At 49.4% G+C, this 17,741-nt stretch overlaps 1 protein-coding gene across 2 annotated transcripts in view; it reads right to left on the bottom strand.

Moving 5' to 3' along the window:
- DSCAML1 (DS cell adhesion molecule like 1) overlaps positions 1 to 17,741 on the bottom strand; it is a 370,395-nt gene that overhangs the window by 334,231 nt on the left and 18,423 nt on the right. For both annotated transcript variants that reach the window (XM_044929701.2, XM_045162982.1), the window contains one exon: positions 14,201 to 14,347. In XM_044929701.2, coding sequence (XP_044785636.2) covers positions 14,201 to 14,347 — 147 coding nt within the window. The remainder of the gene's footprint in view (positions 1 to 14,200; positions 14,348 to 17,741) is intronic.

Raw genomic sequence — 17,741 nt, 5'->3', positions numbered from 1 at the left:
GATCTTGATGAGGTACACTCCCCAAACAGACCTGGAGTAGTGGTCCTGTGGTTTTATTTATCCAGTTGTATAACTGCTGGTGAAGCTAAGTATCTTCCCCTTCTTCCCGGGCCACAGACCATGAGGAAGCAGAAAAGATATTCTGTCTTTAAAACATGAGGTCACTTCTGTGACAGTGCCTGGCACCGTGTCTGGCCCGCAGGCCAGTGGCTGAATAAATGCTGGCCCGAAGTGCTCCCTACTCTGTCCCAAAGGTTTTCTTCTCCCAAGGACAGGAGAAATCAGAGAGGCCGCAGAGAAAGGTTCCTGAAAGCCTTGGAGCCTCTGTTTACTCATCTGTAAGTTGGGGTATCTGTTTTACACAGATCTGTGCTGAGTCAGAGTGAAACATACACAAAGTGTGCTGTAAACTCTAAAAGCACAATATAAATTTATTCACACATATTATAAAGAGAATGTCGAGCTTGCCTCTTATCCCCATCCTGCTTAAACTCTGGGTGTGACATCACGGGGCCTTTCCTCCCACAGGCCTCGCTGGCAAGCTCCCGTATCCACCTTGCCAGTGCCCTGGGTTATGGGACAGCCGCCTGGGGAGCAGCAGGAAAAAGAGGGAGGGTGTGGGGTGAGGGACAGCCATCAGCCTGAAGGAGGCCCAGTGATCGTTCCTAGGAAATTCAAGGGCTGACCTCGGTTCCAGGAGGCGGAGCAAGGATGACCGCCGTGTCTCTAGGAACATCCGTAATCATAGAAGACTAACTCCCAAAAGTCCTTCCAGAATATTCCCTATCAAAATCCTCAGTGGCTCCCCACTGCCCTTCAATAATACACAACTCAGTGCAGCATCAACCACACCCTACCCTTACGTAGACCCTAAGCTCTGGCCAAACTAGGCTTCTCCCCCCCAAGAATGCAGCCTTGTTCTTGGTGCTCCTGGATTTTACATCTGCTCCCCCAAACTATGGTCTCCTAAACAGGGGTTTGCAACCCAGATGCTCACTAGATTCACCCAGAGGGTTTCATGAATACAGGTGCCAGGGGCTTCCCCCAAGGATCCTGACTTAATTGTTAGGGGTTGGGCTGGCCATTGGTGTTTGTTTGTTTTTTTTAAATCTCCCCAGGCGACTCTAAAGTTGAGAGCTGACAGGTCTAGAACAGTCTCCCCCGCAGGAGCTCCGCCTGCCAAAACATCCATCCTCCACGACCCACGGGAACTGCCGCCCTGCACGGCGCCTGTGCTAATCACAGAAGGCAGGGCGCCCGCCTCTGAGCCCCCAGAGGCCATGCATCTGCGCTTCACACTCTGCTTTGTGGTGGGCTCACCTGTGTCCCCAGTTCATCCCACCTGTTAGACAGCAAGCCCTCTGCAGATAAGCAGATCATGCCCCACATCATCCTGGCTTCCGTTCACCCTTCCTGGACCAAACAGACCTCATTAAACCATGATCCATCCAAAATTGTCCATGAAATTCAGAACACGTGGGCCACCCCCAGCCCAACCCAGAAGACTATGAGCTGAATGAGAAGTTGAGGAGGGACTAAGGATTTGCTCTCTTTGTTCAGGAGAAAAGGCCCAGACCTAAGCACTCACCCAGACACACTTCTGACCTTTATGCTCCCGTGGCGCTACACTTTCCTATAGACAGTGGGCCAAGATGTCTACCCTGGCCCCTGCTCTGGGTGCTTCTGGTCTATATAGGTGAATCTCTCACCCCTTTACATAGGCAAGGAAAAGTGAGTATGAGTGTGTGAGTACTTGTGTGTGCACAGTCGACATGTACAAGTTACACCATGCATATTATTTGTATACACACACAAATATTTATTTTAATTAATATGAGTTTCTTTGGTGTGCAGGAAGAGGAATTTCTTCACATCCCCTCAGATCCTCAAGCAAAGACCCTCGGGAATCACTGTCTATATAACACGGCATCTTGCACACAGGAAGTGCTCAAAAAACATTTGCTAGATTAAATAATGAACTGAAAATTCAACCACCTGACTGTTGCTGATGCCAACACAGCCACCTAGAGAGACGCAGGGAATGAAGTCAGTGTAGGACCTGACACCGCCAGGAGCAGTCCAATGGAGTCTGTGCCTCTTCCTGCGCATAGACCTGACGGGGACAACCAGTCCCTCAAACTTCTCACAACTGCGTCCCTCAGCCGGTGTCAGGACAGAAGGCTCTGGAATATTCCAGATAGAAGCCCTTTCCTTTTCTGTGTCCCATTCTGAAAGGCAGCGAAGAGGGACACCTGCCACATGCTCTCAGAAGGGATCCTTTGCTTCACAAAGTCCGAGGGCCCAATGGAACACCGCACAGAGGACAGAGGTTATCCGACGCCTGGCTGCACACTGCCACTTGCCATCACAGGCTTCTGTCTCTCACTCTCATCTGTTTCCCGGCTGACTGTCCAGATTCTTGGGGATCCCAGGTCCCTAAAGATAAGCCCTGGCCTTGAAATGGAAGAAGGGAATCTCCATGTGTGAGAGGAAAACATTCCCAATTCACAGGAAGCCTCTGAGCACCCCCTGCCCCGTGTACTGGAAGGCAGAGGGTTGTTCCTACTTCTGACTGGCTTTGCATTTCATTACAAAAGGCAGGCTCGGCAGCCCCAAAAGACACATGCCTAGACTCTGAGGATTCTGCACACAGCAAGATGCCAGGTAGACTACAAAATGAAAGTGAAAGTCATGCAGTCGTGTCTGACTCTTTGCAACCCCATGGACTGTACAGTCCACGGAATTCTCCAGGCCAGAATACTGGAGTGGGTAGCATTTCCCTTCTCCAGGGGATCTTCCCAACCCAGGGATGGAACCCAGGTCTCCTTCATTGAAGGCAGATTCTTTACCAGCTGAGCCACAAGGGAAGCCCAGACTACAAAAGCCAAGGTTAAATGTTAGGGAGCAGGCGTCAGCCATGCGGGGGTAACACAAAGGACTTACCCTGCCTCTGCCCCCATATGAGAGTTGTCTCCTGACCTTTCTAATCTTGTGCCCTTCACCCTGAAGGCCAAGTGACCTCCAGGGCAATGAGAGCCAAGACCATCCTTCTGCATACTTATTCCTGGCTGTTCAACCTTGTCTGCTCACCCCGGGCTGCTCATCCCTGGATGCTCGCTTTTGTGTACACACGAGACGATGCTCACACCCAGATGCTCACTCCTGGAATCTCATTCCTCACAGAGATCTTCCGGGTCTCAAGAAGATGACTAATCCTGGTACAGTTAATCACATGCCTGCTCAGAACCAGGAAAAATGGAAAACTTACATATAGAGAAAGGATCTATATATAGGAAGTAGATCTATATAGAAAAATATTAACTATACATGGAAAATATGTTTTCCCTATATAGAAAAAGTACACAATTTCTCTTGCTGTCATGTGAGGACATTGAAGCTCAGAAAGGTTAAAGGATTTAACTGAGGTCACATGGCAAGCAAGGAACAAGATGGTATCTGAGCCCAAGTACCTCGAAGGCCAGAGCCCACACCCTTTCAGCTTTGCTACACAGCATCATTGCACCACAAAAGGGCTGCCAAGGTCTGGCAGAGGTCAGGCATCCCAGGAGCCAACAAAGGCTTTATTCTAGCAGCCACAGGACCACATCTTTCCCATCATTTAAATCTATTTTAGGGACTTCCCTGGTGGTCCAGTGGTTAAGACTCTGTACTTCCACTGCAGGAGGGCACAGGTTCAATCTTGGGTTGGGGAACTGAGATCCCACATGGTATGCAGTGTGACCAAAAAAAAAAAAAAAACCCATTTCATTTACAACCTAATCCAAAGGTCAGTCACCTTCCTGGTTAAACATTCTCCCTCAACAGTCATTGTCTGAGCACCTACTATGTGCTCGTGCAGTGAGGCTTGTGGGGTGATGAATGCCAGCTCCCCTCCCACCGCCGGCCTCTGCTCCGGCCCATCCCACGTGGCTCCAGCTCCGGCGGCGAAGTCTCATTGATACGCAACAGAGTTCAAAATCACAGGCTTGGCAGGAAGTGCCATCTATACATAGCTCTACCATTCTGTAAGCACCGTTGGCTTCTTCTGAATAAATGCTACCCTACATTAAATGCCAGAATTCGGCGAGCCATACTGCATGTTTGCAATGAGATTGAGAACTAAAGGCAAGATTGATTCTGATGTGAGCACCAGCAAAGCAAATGGGTTTTTGAAAACCCTATAATTTCCCTGCAACCCTTGACTTCACTAAACACACATTTTTAGACTCCAGCACAGTTAGGTAGGCATTAAACAAAAATGAGGTAGTCTAATGATGATTTATGTGTAGGATAACCTTCTATAAAGAATTCTGCTCTGATTTCAGGGTAACTTACAGAAGTGCCAACTTAAGCAAACAATGCTGCTTGTTCTGTGTCCACTGCCACGGCGTGATCCCAGGGCAGAGCATTCATCTGCAATTGTCTTAAATCTCCTGAAATTCACCCAGTGGGTGCTCAGGAAATGCAGCACCTGCCATGAACTAAATGGAAAAGCAAAATACGACACATGCACACGCCGCCAGAGGCACCTGTGAACACAGACATTTCTGCTTGACTGAGGAGCTGCAGCTGATGGTTCTGGAACCAACCAACTGGCATGCAAATGCAGAGCAGCCCGCCTGCAGGGAGACAGGAAGGGGTGCTGGGGAGCTGCGGGCATGCGCTCCAGGTGGGGGCCTCAAGAGCTCCTGGGATGCGAGCATCAAGCCAGAGATCTGGCACAGCCATCCCTGGCTGTGTAACCTTGGGAGGGGCCCCTCCGCTCTCCCCAAGCCTGATTTCTTAAGTGAGGTTAAGAACGTGTCTCCCGCAGATGGGTTGGAAGGATTCCGTAAGATGCTGCCTGTGAACTGGCTTTATAAACCTGAGAGCAGGTTTATAAGTGAAAGATGACACAGACGTCAGGGTCCAGTGCAAGGTGGCCCACGTCACCTCTAAGAGCTGAAACTGAACCATCTGGGCTCAGATCCTGCCCTACTACGTGCCCTCTATGGCCTTGGGCAGGGGACTGGCTTCTCTGCCTCCGGCTGCTCATCCGCAAAATGGAGCTAATCATGCCACCGACTACATAGGACACTTATGAAGATGAAATGAATGACTTATGAAGATGAAATGAATGACTCATGAAAAGCACTTATCACACAAGATCTCCATCACTGATCACTCATTTTCTTACTGTTACTATCTCTATGATTATCATTTCACCTTAGGCCATCTGACTTAAGAGAGAATTCCTTGGCTGCTTCAAAATGGTTCCCTGTAATCTCTAACCTTCAAAGGGTCTGTTAAGGCAGGGTCCCCCAACCTCTGAGATCTAATGCCTGATGATCTAAGGTGGAGCTGACATAATAATAATAAAGGAATAAAGTGCACAATAAATGCAGTACGCTTGAATCATCCCAAAACCATGCCCCCTATACCGCCAGCCCGTGGAAAAACTGTCTTCCGTAAAAACGGTCCCTGTTGCCAAAAAGGTTGGGGACGGCAGTAGGCACTGAAGGTGAATTTTTCTCTCTGCCCTCAGAAGAGGAAGATGAGGGAGTCTGAATCAGATGTTCCCTTCCCCATAAAAGCAAACAATAAGCAACAACAACAAAATTAAGGATCAGTTGCCTTTTCCCCTCTACAACTGCTTTGATGAGAGAAAGAGTAATTGTCGTGAGTCCCTGGGTCAGCCTTCAGGGTGAAGTCATTAAAGTATGTTACCGAAATGGAGCTTGGGCTTTGGGGACAAAAGCTCTGGGTCCAAGCATAGGCTCTGCCACTGAGAAGCTGTGTGCCCTGGAGCAAACTGCTTGGCCTCTCTGAATCTCATTCCTTTGTACTTAAGAATGGGGGTAGCACGCCTCCCTGGAAGGGTTAAGAGGAAAATTAAATGAGGTAACTGACATCCAGGTACGTGCCACAGGGCCCTGCATAAAACTGTATCTTAATACATGTTTATCTCCTCCTTCTGACTTTTCTTCTAATTATACAAGTCCCAGAACCTCACTGCATCTCTTTCCTCATCTGTAAAAAGGAGAAAGGAATGGGGGTTCCTTTGAGGAGTCAATGAGATCGTGTAAAAGTGCCTCATAAACTGCTTAGTGTTATTACTGAGCCAGGGTTTGAGACTGAGTGGATAAGACCCAGGTAGTTTGTGGAGCTGATCTTTGCTGTGCTGATACCAAATCACACACCTTCCTTCTTTCTTCAACATCATTCTGATCCGGCACCACGCAAGGCATAAGCGAATACAGAGATTAATAAAACAACAGCCGTTTTATTTCTCTCATTCTGCCCAGATATCATGATGGCCTATTTGAGTTAAAAGCACTGCAGTGGTCATCCACCTGGCCCCAGTTATTTACAGCTTTCTCAAGATCATGTTTAAGGGAAACCATTCTCCAGTGATCCCAGTATCACAGATCCTCTGGGAGGCTGCATCCTTGGCTGACCTGTGTCTTGTCTCCAGCCCGGTACCCAGAGAAGGTAGCATGGCCCATGGTTGGATCACATCATGAAGCTGGGTAGGCAATTTCCCTTCTGAGCTTAGTCCACTCTTTTTCCATCTGAGAATCCAAGTCTTGTCAGAGGCCTAATGTTCATCTAAAGGATTCCATATACAGGTTTCATGGTCCCCATTTCGTAGATGAAATAACTGAAGCTTTGTAAGTAAGTTGCTCCAGGTCACAGATTAGAACTAGCAGACTCCACAGCCTGACTTCTTTCTGCCACATTCCCCTAGCTCTCCCTCTTCAGTAAATTGTCTGCTCGTATCTGTCACCCTATTTTTTGTGTTGTCTTTTTCTTGTTGATTTGCAGCAGTTTTTTAAAAATATATATTCTGTATATTAATTTTTTATGAGACAACACAGTAAGGAGTTCAGAAGCACAAATAATGGAGTCTGGATGCAAAAATTTAAATTGTGGCCCTACTGCTGACTAACTTGGCAATTCAGTGAGCCTCCTTGTGCCTTAGCGTGTTCATCTATAAAATGGAGAGCGCTTATTTACTCAGCTTCAGATTTCTGTGAAGGTTAAATGAGCTAAGCATATAAAATGTTTAGAACAGAGCCTGGAAACTTAGTAGGTGCTCCATAAACATTAGTCATTATTATCAGGTTGCCATTTTTTTCTAGAACTACATAGAACCTTTATGAGTTAGATGTCCTTCCCAGACTTCTCCCTCACCGCTTCTATTTACCCTCCAGCCACATCCTCAGGTCACCCCATCCTCTCCTTGTCTTTCCCCACACTGCGACCTCACCCAACGTGCTATTTCTGCTCCAAGGCCTCCCTCTCCTTCAAGAGCCTTTCTGAGCAGACATCATCAGAAAGAATCCCAGTCTCTGATATATCATCTCTTCTTGGGAAGACACTAAAACCCCTAGATAGGAGCTGCTGAAGGCAAGAAACAGGTCATGGTTAAGCTTAATTCCTCCGTAAGGCATGAGACTCTGCCTAGCACCCATTTGTTAAATTACCTTGAGCACACCATCTATTTCATATTAGTACAGGCTGACAATCCAAGCCCATTTTCTCCAAGCCCTTAAGTAGTCAAGAGCTGAGATCCCCAATTTTGCACCTAAACAACAGAGTGTCACAGAAGGAATCCACAGAAGTGGTCTTTCTCAATGTAGCTCTGAAGCAGCTCAGTGTAATAGAGATCAAATGCTGTCAAGCCTAGATTTTGTAAAGTATCATTTTTCCATGTGACCTTAGGCAGGTCTCCTTCCTTCCTGCCTGCCACAGGGCGGTCCAGCAGGGGAGAAAGAGAATCTGTCATTTCATCACCATCCTTAATCATCTTCTCTGAATACTGGAGGGGATAGGGGTCTGAACGAAACACAGTTCCCGCTCTTGCTGATTAGACATTCTCATAGTGGGGATAACACAGATTTTAAAATATTATAGGACAAAATATGATTAGTGTCTTGAGCAAGGAACTGATAAATTTCAGATGGAGTTCAGAAAAGGATCCCCTGGAAGGAGGTTAATCTGGATGATTTTTAAATCCATTCTTAGCAGAAATCGGGAAAGACATCATGGGGAAAAAAGGGGTATTTGCGCCAGACTTTGAAAGATGGATAGGTTAGACAGACAAAGAAGGAAAGAAGTCTGATAGTAAAGCATCCCATGAGTAGTTAAGATGTTATGCTCTGAGAATGAGCAAGAGAGAAGAGGGAAGGGACAGAAGAGGGCACTGGTCTGGGCCTTCATTTCTTTATCAGTAAATGAAGAGGCTGGGCCATATGACCTTAAAGGCCCTACGGTAAGTGACTGTTCATTGGTAGCCTACATGTGCCCAACAGTTTCCAAGCACCACCTGGGCTCTCTCATCTGTGCCATCCCCTGTCCAAGTTGGTGGAGACTCATGGGATCCAAGTAGCTTTAGCATCAGCTGGAGCAAAATGCAATTAATACGCTAACCCTGCATTCCAAAGCCAAGCAAGATCATATCTGATTGTTATTGTGCTGGGATTATCCATCCTTGTCCATCAGAGCTGATGACATGAACAGAATCCTAAGTTCCCGGATCAGGACCAACTTTGGGTCTCCCACTGGGCCCTAAACAGAGCCAGGGCCTGATAAAGCCTCCTTGTTAGAATGGTTGTTCACTAATCTTGCAGCTGGAGAGCTGTTGCCGTTGAGAAAAACCAAAGCCTCTGCTCACTGCACACAGAGCCAGAAGCCAGGGCAAGCGCTGGGGCATGTTCTGGCCCTCAAGCAAGTGCAGGAAACAGGGATGAGCCCTCCTCCTGTGCTGGAATCTGAGGACAGGCCATTCCTAATGAGGAGCCTGCTCCCGAGAGGCAGCAGGAAATAGAGCAATTGGAGGAGCCCAGCTCAGACCCAGGCCACTTATTAGCTGTGTGGTCTTGGGGAAGTTGCTTAACTTCCCTGGGCCTCCATTGTCCTCACTTATACAAAACTGGGGGGGGAAACAGAAAAGCAAAAACTATCTTTCTTAAAGGGTTATTGTGTGGATTAGAGGTAATATATGTAGAATGCCTAACACAAAGGAAGTCTCAATACATAACGAATATGATCATTAATCTTATTATTATTACACTGTAACAGGTGCTGTGAGGGCCTTGGGGATAAAGAGATGGGAAAGATGGAGTTGTCCACTCTCCTGCAGCAGACAGAAACAATTTCTTCTACTGTGAGACACAGTGAATTAAGTGTTCCAGGAATGGAACTAGAGGAGCTATAGGTCTGCTACAGGCTGATGTTAAGGTTCATGGAAGGGGACACATGTGAACAAGTTTAAAGGACAAAAGCAGAGGGCAGTGTCAATAATAAAGAAGAGGGGATCGGTGCAGACAGGCAGAGGAGGTGCGGGACCAAATACAAATAGGTATGAAAACCTATGAGCAACTTGGAACACTGGGGACAATTAGGAAGCTGGGCGATGGGTGGTGGGCTCACTGACTCCCACCTGTGGTCTGGGAACACTGCCCATTTTCCAAAAGAACCCTCTAGCTGTTTCTCCTTGCTCCTGCTTCTCCCTCCCCCCAACACACAGGGTCCATCGTACACTCCCACCTCTGCCAAGCCCTGATGACGACCCAGCAGCCAAGAGCCCTGCCCATTTGGACCAGGGAGCTGCTCCAGGCTTGTCTTCCACACCCAGGCAGATACATCTGGTCCACACATCTGAGCAGTGGCCAAAACTCCCCACGGGGCCCAGACAACCAGTCAGGATGTTGGGGAAGAGCATGCTGGGAAACTCCCACAAGGAGCCCGCATCAATATAATCAGGTCTGGTGGAAATTAAAAGCTATTAGGAACAGGGCCGGATTTATCTTTATATCCAGTAACATGCATTGTAATGGTGATCATGCAGATGGGAAATTAAACCACATCTCAGCTTCACTGGAGGTCTTAATTTTAATTTATGTTTACACACAGTCTTTTGCCCTATTACCCCCCACTCCACACACTCTGTAGAGCCAGTTTACTTCAGACCAAGTCTCCCGGGAGAGAAGTAAGAGGTAGCACTCTGCCAGCTCCTAGGTGAGAGGCTCTGTGCTATTTTACATACATCACTGAAGAGCCCAATGGGAGGAAGTTGACCAGCTCGGTGGGGCAGGAAGGAGGAGGAAGAGAGGGGCAGGGGTGATAGGTCGCTGGGGAAGGTAGCACTTTGGGCTGTCTCTCTAGCCTCTACCTATCTGTGCAAAGCACAGCCCCAAAGTGGCTCAGAGTTTCAGCAGCGGCTCCAGGAGGCTTACCTGCCCCTCCCAATGGGTACAACTGGAAAGGCCAACCCATGAGCCAATACCAACCCACGGGGCTTGCTTAGGGCCTCAGCCTCTGATTCCTTCAACTGCCCTCAGAGAGGCATTGGAGGGCCCCCTCCTCATTTATAGGGGTCTGCAACCGCCCCTTCTTCCCAGAGCACCCATCCTCCTAAGGGAGATGTCTCCTGGGCCCTGAATGGCCCACACAAGCCTCTTGTTCCTCCTCCTGCTCTCTCACCTGTACCTGCTGGCCCTGTGGTTGAAGGATCTGAGCCCAGCCCTGCAGACCCAGAGATCAAAGTCAACACCATTCTCCCTGCTCCAGAAGCTGCCCCAAAGTGTCAGAGGAAAGTCACTCGAGCTCCTAAGGAAGTACTTCCTTAACCTCAAGGCAACCCCATCATTATATCTCCCCCTATCATCATGAAACGGAGAGGGCAATGGCACCCCACTCCAGTACTCTTGCCTGGAAAATCCCATGGACGGAGGAGCCTGGCAGGCTGCAGTCCATGGGGTCACTGAGGGTCGGACACGACTGAGCGACTTCACTTTCACTTTTCACTTTCATGCATTGGAGAAGGAAATGGCAACCCACTCCAGTGTCCTTGCCTGGAGAATCCCAGGGACGGGGGAGCCTGGTGGGCTGCCGTCTCTGGGGTCACACAGAGTCGGACACGACTGAAGTGACTTAGCGGCAGCAGCAGCATCACCATGAAAAGCCGCTGTCCAACATCCCAGCTGAAGTGCGCACACACACACGCAAACACACACACACCAGTGTGGTATGGATAGCAAAGTATCCTGTTTTTATGAAAAAATCAATAAGCAATTTGCATTTTCCAAAATTAAAGCCTGGGGTGGGTAGACCCAAGTCCTGGCCCTTTATCTACAGAGCCTGGAGCATGCAAAACTCTACTCCTTCTGGCTCTCATGAATTCCTCTGGGCGGCTGTTATAATTGGCTGCATGTGCTTTGGGAAGTCCATCCCTGGATCTAAAGCGTAGCCACAGAGGATCTAGAATGACGCTGGATGGAGTTGGAGAACTGCGCAGTGGAGGAAAATTCTCTGAGGCTCAAGGCAAGGAACAGGTCTATAGAATCGATGTGTACAGAGCCCAGCAGACGGGCATCTAGCCCACTTCCCTGATAATTATGCCCTTTGGGGCCACCAGCCCAGGCTTGACATCAAAGACAGCCCTGAAGCACCAACAACAGTGAGCCTGGGGGAAGCTCACTGCCTCCAGCTCCTCCACACAGGAACCAGGTTAACCTTCGTCTCTCCTGTCTGAGATGAGCTTCTAACCACCTCACGCCCCCCACGCTCAGCCTATCCCAATGCCTCTGTGCACGCAGTTCCCACATTCTTTAACTCTCCCAATCATCCATTCACATATCCACGGGACATTTGGTGAGCATTCGTCCTGTGATAAAAGGTGGTGTGTTAGGAGCCAGAGGGGTGTGTACATGAAAACAACCCAGGTTCCACTCTTGGGAAACTCAGTCCAGTGGGGCACAAAGACCCTGATGCACAGAAACACACACCCCACAACAGGAGACAACAGGACAGAGAGGAGAACGCTCTGGCCCCTTATAATTACCACCACGGTCCCAGCCCTTCCTCGGTGTGTGGCAGGCAGGGTTTGAAAACATCTGACACATGAACTAGCTTCACTCTTACTTGATCCCTGTGAAGTAGGTCAATCATCAACCCGTTTTATTATCGTTGGGGAAAATGAGCCACCATGGAGGTAAAAGTTACCCAGAGGGTTGAGTTTCAAGCCCTGGCAGCCTGATCCTAGATTCTGGGCTTTTAGTCATTACACCTGACTCAGTTCTATGAACCTTTCCCAAACACCAGCACTGACTTTTTCACCTTCCTTAGGCCAGGATCCCCCTTGTATAAGGCATACAAGCCTCTGTTGTACTCAGAGTAACTCTTCTTGGATACATTTGTATGGGTGCCAGGAGGCAGTTCCATGTGGGGTTCAGGGCACAGGCTAAAAAAAACAGCCCTGGGTTCAGCCCTGCCCTCTGCATAAGATGTGTGACCCAAAGTCTCTTTACTTCTTGGAGCCTCAGTTTCCTCTTCAGAAAAGTGAAGGGAAAAAAATACACTTACAGATTTTTTGTGAGGATAAAATGAGGTCATATATAAAAGTTTCTTAGCCCAGTGCTGGGCATATAGTAAACACTCAAAATTATTATTATTATTATTTTAATGAATATAATTATTGGTCTATAAATTCAGGTCTATGAGAAAATACCACATTTCTTTACATTCTTTAAATCATCTTTCCATGTGACTGCTGGAGAGACAGGACATTCAATCTCCATCCTTACTGGGGCTTCCCCCAGGAGGCACCAAGGTCCAGGGTCTTTCTGGTGCTCACCAGCCTGTTGTCCCTACCTGCATCATCACTCTGGGTCAAAGGCTGTGTACTTTATGCTTCATTTGAATATAAGAATCCTATCCTCAGTCCCAGACCCCATGGAGCCACCCACAGCGGACCCTGTGGAGTCCGACCACTTCCTCCAGCCATACCCACTGGGCGGCCCACAGCGCCACCCTGCCTCTGGCATCTGTTTATCTCCTGCTTGTTCCCTGCCCTCCTCAGAGGCTCTCCTCCCCAGCCAGAACACCCATCCTAATCTTTGCTGTTTGCTTATGGTTTTACAAAAGGCAGGAAGAGCAGGTATCAAGTTTCTGATTCCTGTACAAGATCTGAGACCAGGAGATATAATGGCCTGGCCATCGGCTTGGGACTGAGAGCAGGAAAAAGTTCCAAAGGCAAAACAAAAATTAATGTCTCAAAAAAGTATCACACCACCTTGGCTGTCAAGATGCTGAAGCACTGGTCTCCCAGCTCCATCTCGGAGCCACCCTAGAAGGAGGAGATTTAAAACTGTTCATGTCCAGGTTCTGCCCCTAGAGATTCTGATCTGGGATGGGGCCCAGGCACTGGTGTTTTTTCAAAGAGCTCCCCTGGACTTCAGCTGTATAGCAAGATTTGGAACTCCGGCTTTACAGGTGTCATGAACAGAAGTCTGTCTTCTCCAACTAACCTGCAGAACTCAAGCCAACTAGAACCATTTCCTACACCCCAGCGATGGGTCATCAGTACCGGAGGGGCACTCAGCAAGCAATCTGGTCAAGTGGAAAGGAAAGGAAAGGAAAACCAAGGCCCTTGATGGAGAAAGGAAGCAAAGTGGCAGGGCCTCTGCAAAGTACAGCAATGCAGGGAGAAATGCTGGAGCGATGGAAAAACCCCATGGTTTTGTAACCGGAGGCCTGGAGGTATTCTGAGGATCTGAGGTCCTCTCTTGGGGTTTCCAGACCTGTTTTCCTGTGGAAGGGACAACTCTGCATAAGGAAAAGGAACCAGCAATGAAGGGACTGCAATCATAGTGCCTCTAACAAAGAGAGCCTACAACATGGTATTAACCTCTTTTTCCAACTCCTGGCACAGCATGAGGCCAGCTAGGATTCTGAAGGGACGTCTAGGCAGCTCATGAAACACGAGTCCCACACGCATGCTCACTCAAGTCTGGTCCCCTGAGAATCCCGGGAACATGGACCATGTACCAGCCTCTCATCCCTCCTCTCCCCACAGTCTTTCATAGGTAAGGTCTTTCAGCCTTGCCTCCCATCCCTAAGGCCGTGGGCCATCATAGACCCATCAAAGTGTCAGGAAAGAAGGTGAGCCCACTCCTTCCTGGGAGCAGGACAGACCTGTGTCTGATGGGATCTTCGCACATACAGGCCGCTGGCACATGGGTTTTCAATACCTCACACGGAGACGCATCAAGCCAAGACTGAAGACACTTTTTTGCCGAAGCATCACCAGAACAATAAAAACTGCTCGCCAGAACCAACCTCAAGAGCTGGGTGAGCTCAACCACCAACGCAGCTCCTCCGATTTTGCACCCCACCCCCACGCCCCTGCCTGGGCAGCGCCACGGTCCTTTCTTACCTGGGATGATGGCGACTGTGTCTTTCTCCCAGGACACAACGCTAACGTATTCCTGCACTGAAGAGGGGATGAGGCACTTGAAGACGGCCACGCTACCACGCATCGACCTTTGATCCTCCACCCGGACGGTGTAGGGTTCCCTGAAAACTGCAGACAGGTTGCAGGGCGGAAAGAAGAGGGGGTCACAGGCTGGGCTGGGACAGGGTGGGGGGCCTGAGAAAGCCACTTCTCAGCACCCCAGGCCTCACCCACCATCACTTCTTCTCCCACATCCCACCTGGCCCACCCAAAAGTTCCTGCCAGGGAACTCATCCCTGCCTTGTCCAGCAACCTCCTCCACTCCCCACCCTCCCTCAGATACACCCAGCCTCCCTCTACAAGACTGTAACTCCACCTTCTAGCCCTTCCAGTTCTGGGGAGTTTTAACAAAGTGCATTAGGTTGCACAGGCCTGGAGGGCAGCACCTCCACCCTGCAATGGGATCATTTCAATAAGGGGATGTGTGCTTTATAAGGAAAAGTACCAGAACGCCTCTAAGGAAACCTCACCTTCCTACATTATTCCTGGGCCCAGGGTGGGAACGGTTTGAGGCCCGGTGACCATCACATGCCAAAACAAGAACTATGAGACACGATCTAACAATAGATGTTTTTGTATGCCACTTCAAAGTGAAAGGCAGCCTGGGAAAATGTAGTTAACATGCACAACTTTCTGTAGGGCTCAGGGGTTTATAAGAACAATGAGAGAGAATATTTGAAACAGTGAAGATCTCTGAAAATGCGGAATGCCAGTGACATGGGCAATCTCCAAGATTCTCCCAAAGCACCCTTGCTGCTCTCTCTCCTGACCTGACACCACCTACAGCCTGACCTCCAATCCTGGTCCTGCCTTCAGATGACCCCTGCTTCACCGTGTGCAGTGGAGGCCTCCTGCCTCGGTCCCAGGGCTGGTTTCTGGGGCACTGCCACCTGCAGATGCTCTGCCTGTCCGGGCCCCTGGGTGGGCTGGACCAGCCTTGGGGTAGAGCTGAGGGGCCCACCTCTGTCTCTCTCTGATCCTCCCCTGCTTGGCCTCTCCCCAGGGCCCTTCTCCATCCTTCCATGTCTTCTCTGCCAAGCAGAGCTGGTGCAGCCAGAGCCCCACTGCCTCCCGACCTTGTCCCTCAGCAGGCACCTGGGCAGCGTGCCCTCCTGCTCTTCCTGCCATGGTTGCCAGGGTGATGCTCAGGGCCCGGCAACCCCTCTGGCTGTGCACCTGCAGCCCCTGTGACTTCATCAAGAGCTTCTTAATTGGCTGCGTTTCCCATCAGGCCAGCCCCGTCCAGTCCTCTCCTGGCCTTTATTCTTTTCCTCTCCATGGCTGTGATGGGAAGACGCACAGTTGAGATGGAGGAGAGAGGCATGGAGGGAGGCACCCCCAGCTCCGTGGGGCTATGGTCCCCCCGCCCTTCTGTGTGCTGGACGTGGCATTGCCTGCGGATGCGAGGAGAGCACAGAGGAGACTAAAGAGAGGGAGCAGAGAGGAGGGGGGAAAGGGCTGGGGCAGTCCCCCAGGGCCAGCAGAGGCCCACGGCTAGCAGCATCAAACAAGCCGTCCCTGCCACCTCCTCCGAGCAGTGCTGTAACCCTGGACAGAGCTAACGAACATTCTGAAGCCTCAGTTTCCTCATTCATAAAAGGAAACAATACCAGCAGCATGGAGCAGGCCTGGCACATGGAAAATACTAAAGCAGTGCTGCTCGTCATTACAGCTACGCCTCTGGGATCAACTGGCGAGGTGACCTTGGGCAAGTGGCTTAACCTTTGTCTTAGTCACTTCACTGTAAGAAACACCAGACAGGATTATTGTGAAAACTGACACCTAACCCAGTAACATGCAGGTAACAGGAAATAGGGCATCGCTTGCTCTTAGCTCAATCTTCCAGGCTGTGGAGACCAGAAGTGGCCTCCAAACCATGGGCTCAGGGCTCCCAGTCCAGCACCCGGGTCCTCTCAGGGGAAGGGTGCTGCTCCCAAAGAGAGGGTCCATGTGGAGCCCCAGAGGAGATAGCTAAGCATGGCCCTGGGGTGCTGAGAGCTCAGACTCTCCCTCTAAACAAACCAGCAGGATGAAGTCCATGCTCAGTTGCTTAGTCATATCTGACTTTTTGTGGCCTCATGGACTGTAGCCCTCCAGGCTCCTCTGTCCATGGAATTTTCCAGGCAAGAATACTGGTGTGGGCTGCCATTTCCTCCTCCAGGGGACCATCTTCCCAATCCAGGAATCGAAACTACATCTCTTATATCTCCTGCATTGCCAGGCAGATTCTTTACCATTGAGCTACTTGGAAAGACCTATGGGCTAAAGATCAGCTCTTTAATTAAAAACTGCCAACCCAGCTCACCCCCTATATACACCCATTCCCTACTACTTGGAACTTTGTACATGTGAGAGGCTGCTGTAAGGCAGAAGGATCTTAATGCAACTGAGCATTATCTCACTGGACGATCACACAGTGATGAATGGGGTAGGTGCTGGCAATCAGCTTAGCAGAGGCAAAGCTGAGGCTCAGAAAGGTGTGTTTTGCACCTAAGGTAAGTTACTAAGATTCCCAAGAACAAAACAACTTTCCTTGAGGGGCTGACTCTTTGCTAGGCCAGGAAGTCAGAGCAGGATCCATCACTAGGCAGGCAGGTCTGGGAGACTTCCCTGAAAACCTCTCTTCTCTGCCCAAAACAATCACCAGGAAAGATGGTGCACCCAAGGCTGGGTGCCATCGTAGTGGGTTAGCTAGAACACTACCTGTCCTCTCCCACCCAAAATGCTTAAGAATCATTCATCAAACCTCAGTGTTTTATTACTATTTCAGGCACACTGCACAATGGATTAGAACACACCAGCATATCATGCGGAGAAGGCAATGGCAGCCCACTCCAGTACTCTTGCCTGGCAAATCCCATGGACGGAGGAGCCCAGTAGGCTGCAGTCCATGGGGTCGCTAGGAATTGGACACGACTGAACGACTTCACTTTCACTTTTCACTTTCATGCATTGGAGGAGGAAATGGCAACCCACTCCAGTGTTCTTGCCTGGAGAATCCCAGGGGCGGGGGAGCCTGGTGGGCTGCCAACTCTGGGGCCACACAGAGTCAGACACGACTGAAGCAACTTAGCAGCAGCATATCATGACATCCTAGTAAAGACTGGCTGATCTAAGCCACTGTCTTGCCTCCAGACCTAACAAAGAGAAATGAGACTTTCTAGTTTCTACAAAGAGACCAGTTGAAAAGCACTTACTTCCTTGCCTCCGTCAACTCTTCCCAAGACCAAAATCCTTCACTGCTAAGAGTTTTCCATCATGGATTTTACCTAAATGTCTGTCCTCACGAGATACCTTATACTCAGATGTCCATCAGCAGTGGAATGGATAAATAAAGTGCAGGATGGTCAGACGAGACTCCATGGCAATGAGAATGAACAACCAATATCTTTGCACAGCAGTAGGGCTAAACCCTACAAACAACAGTGAGCAAAAGACTCAAGAGAATATGTGCTGTAGGACT

The sequence above is a fragment of the Bubalus bubalis genome, chromosome 16, assembly GCF_019923935.1.
Source record: "Bubalus bubalis isolate 160015118507 breed Murrah chromosome 16, NDDB_SH_1, whole genome shotgun sequence".
In the NCBI taxonomy this organism is placed as follows: Eukaryota; Metazoa; Chordata; class Mammalia; order Artiodactyla; family Bovidae; genus Bubalus; species Bubalus bubalis.
This window is presented reverse-complemented; position numbering and strand designations above follow the sequence as displayed.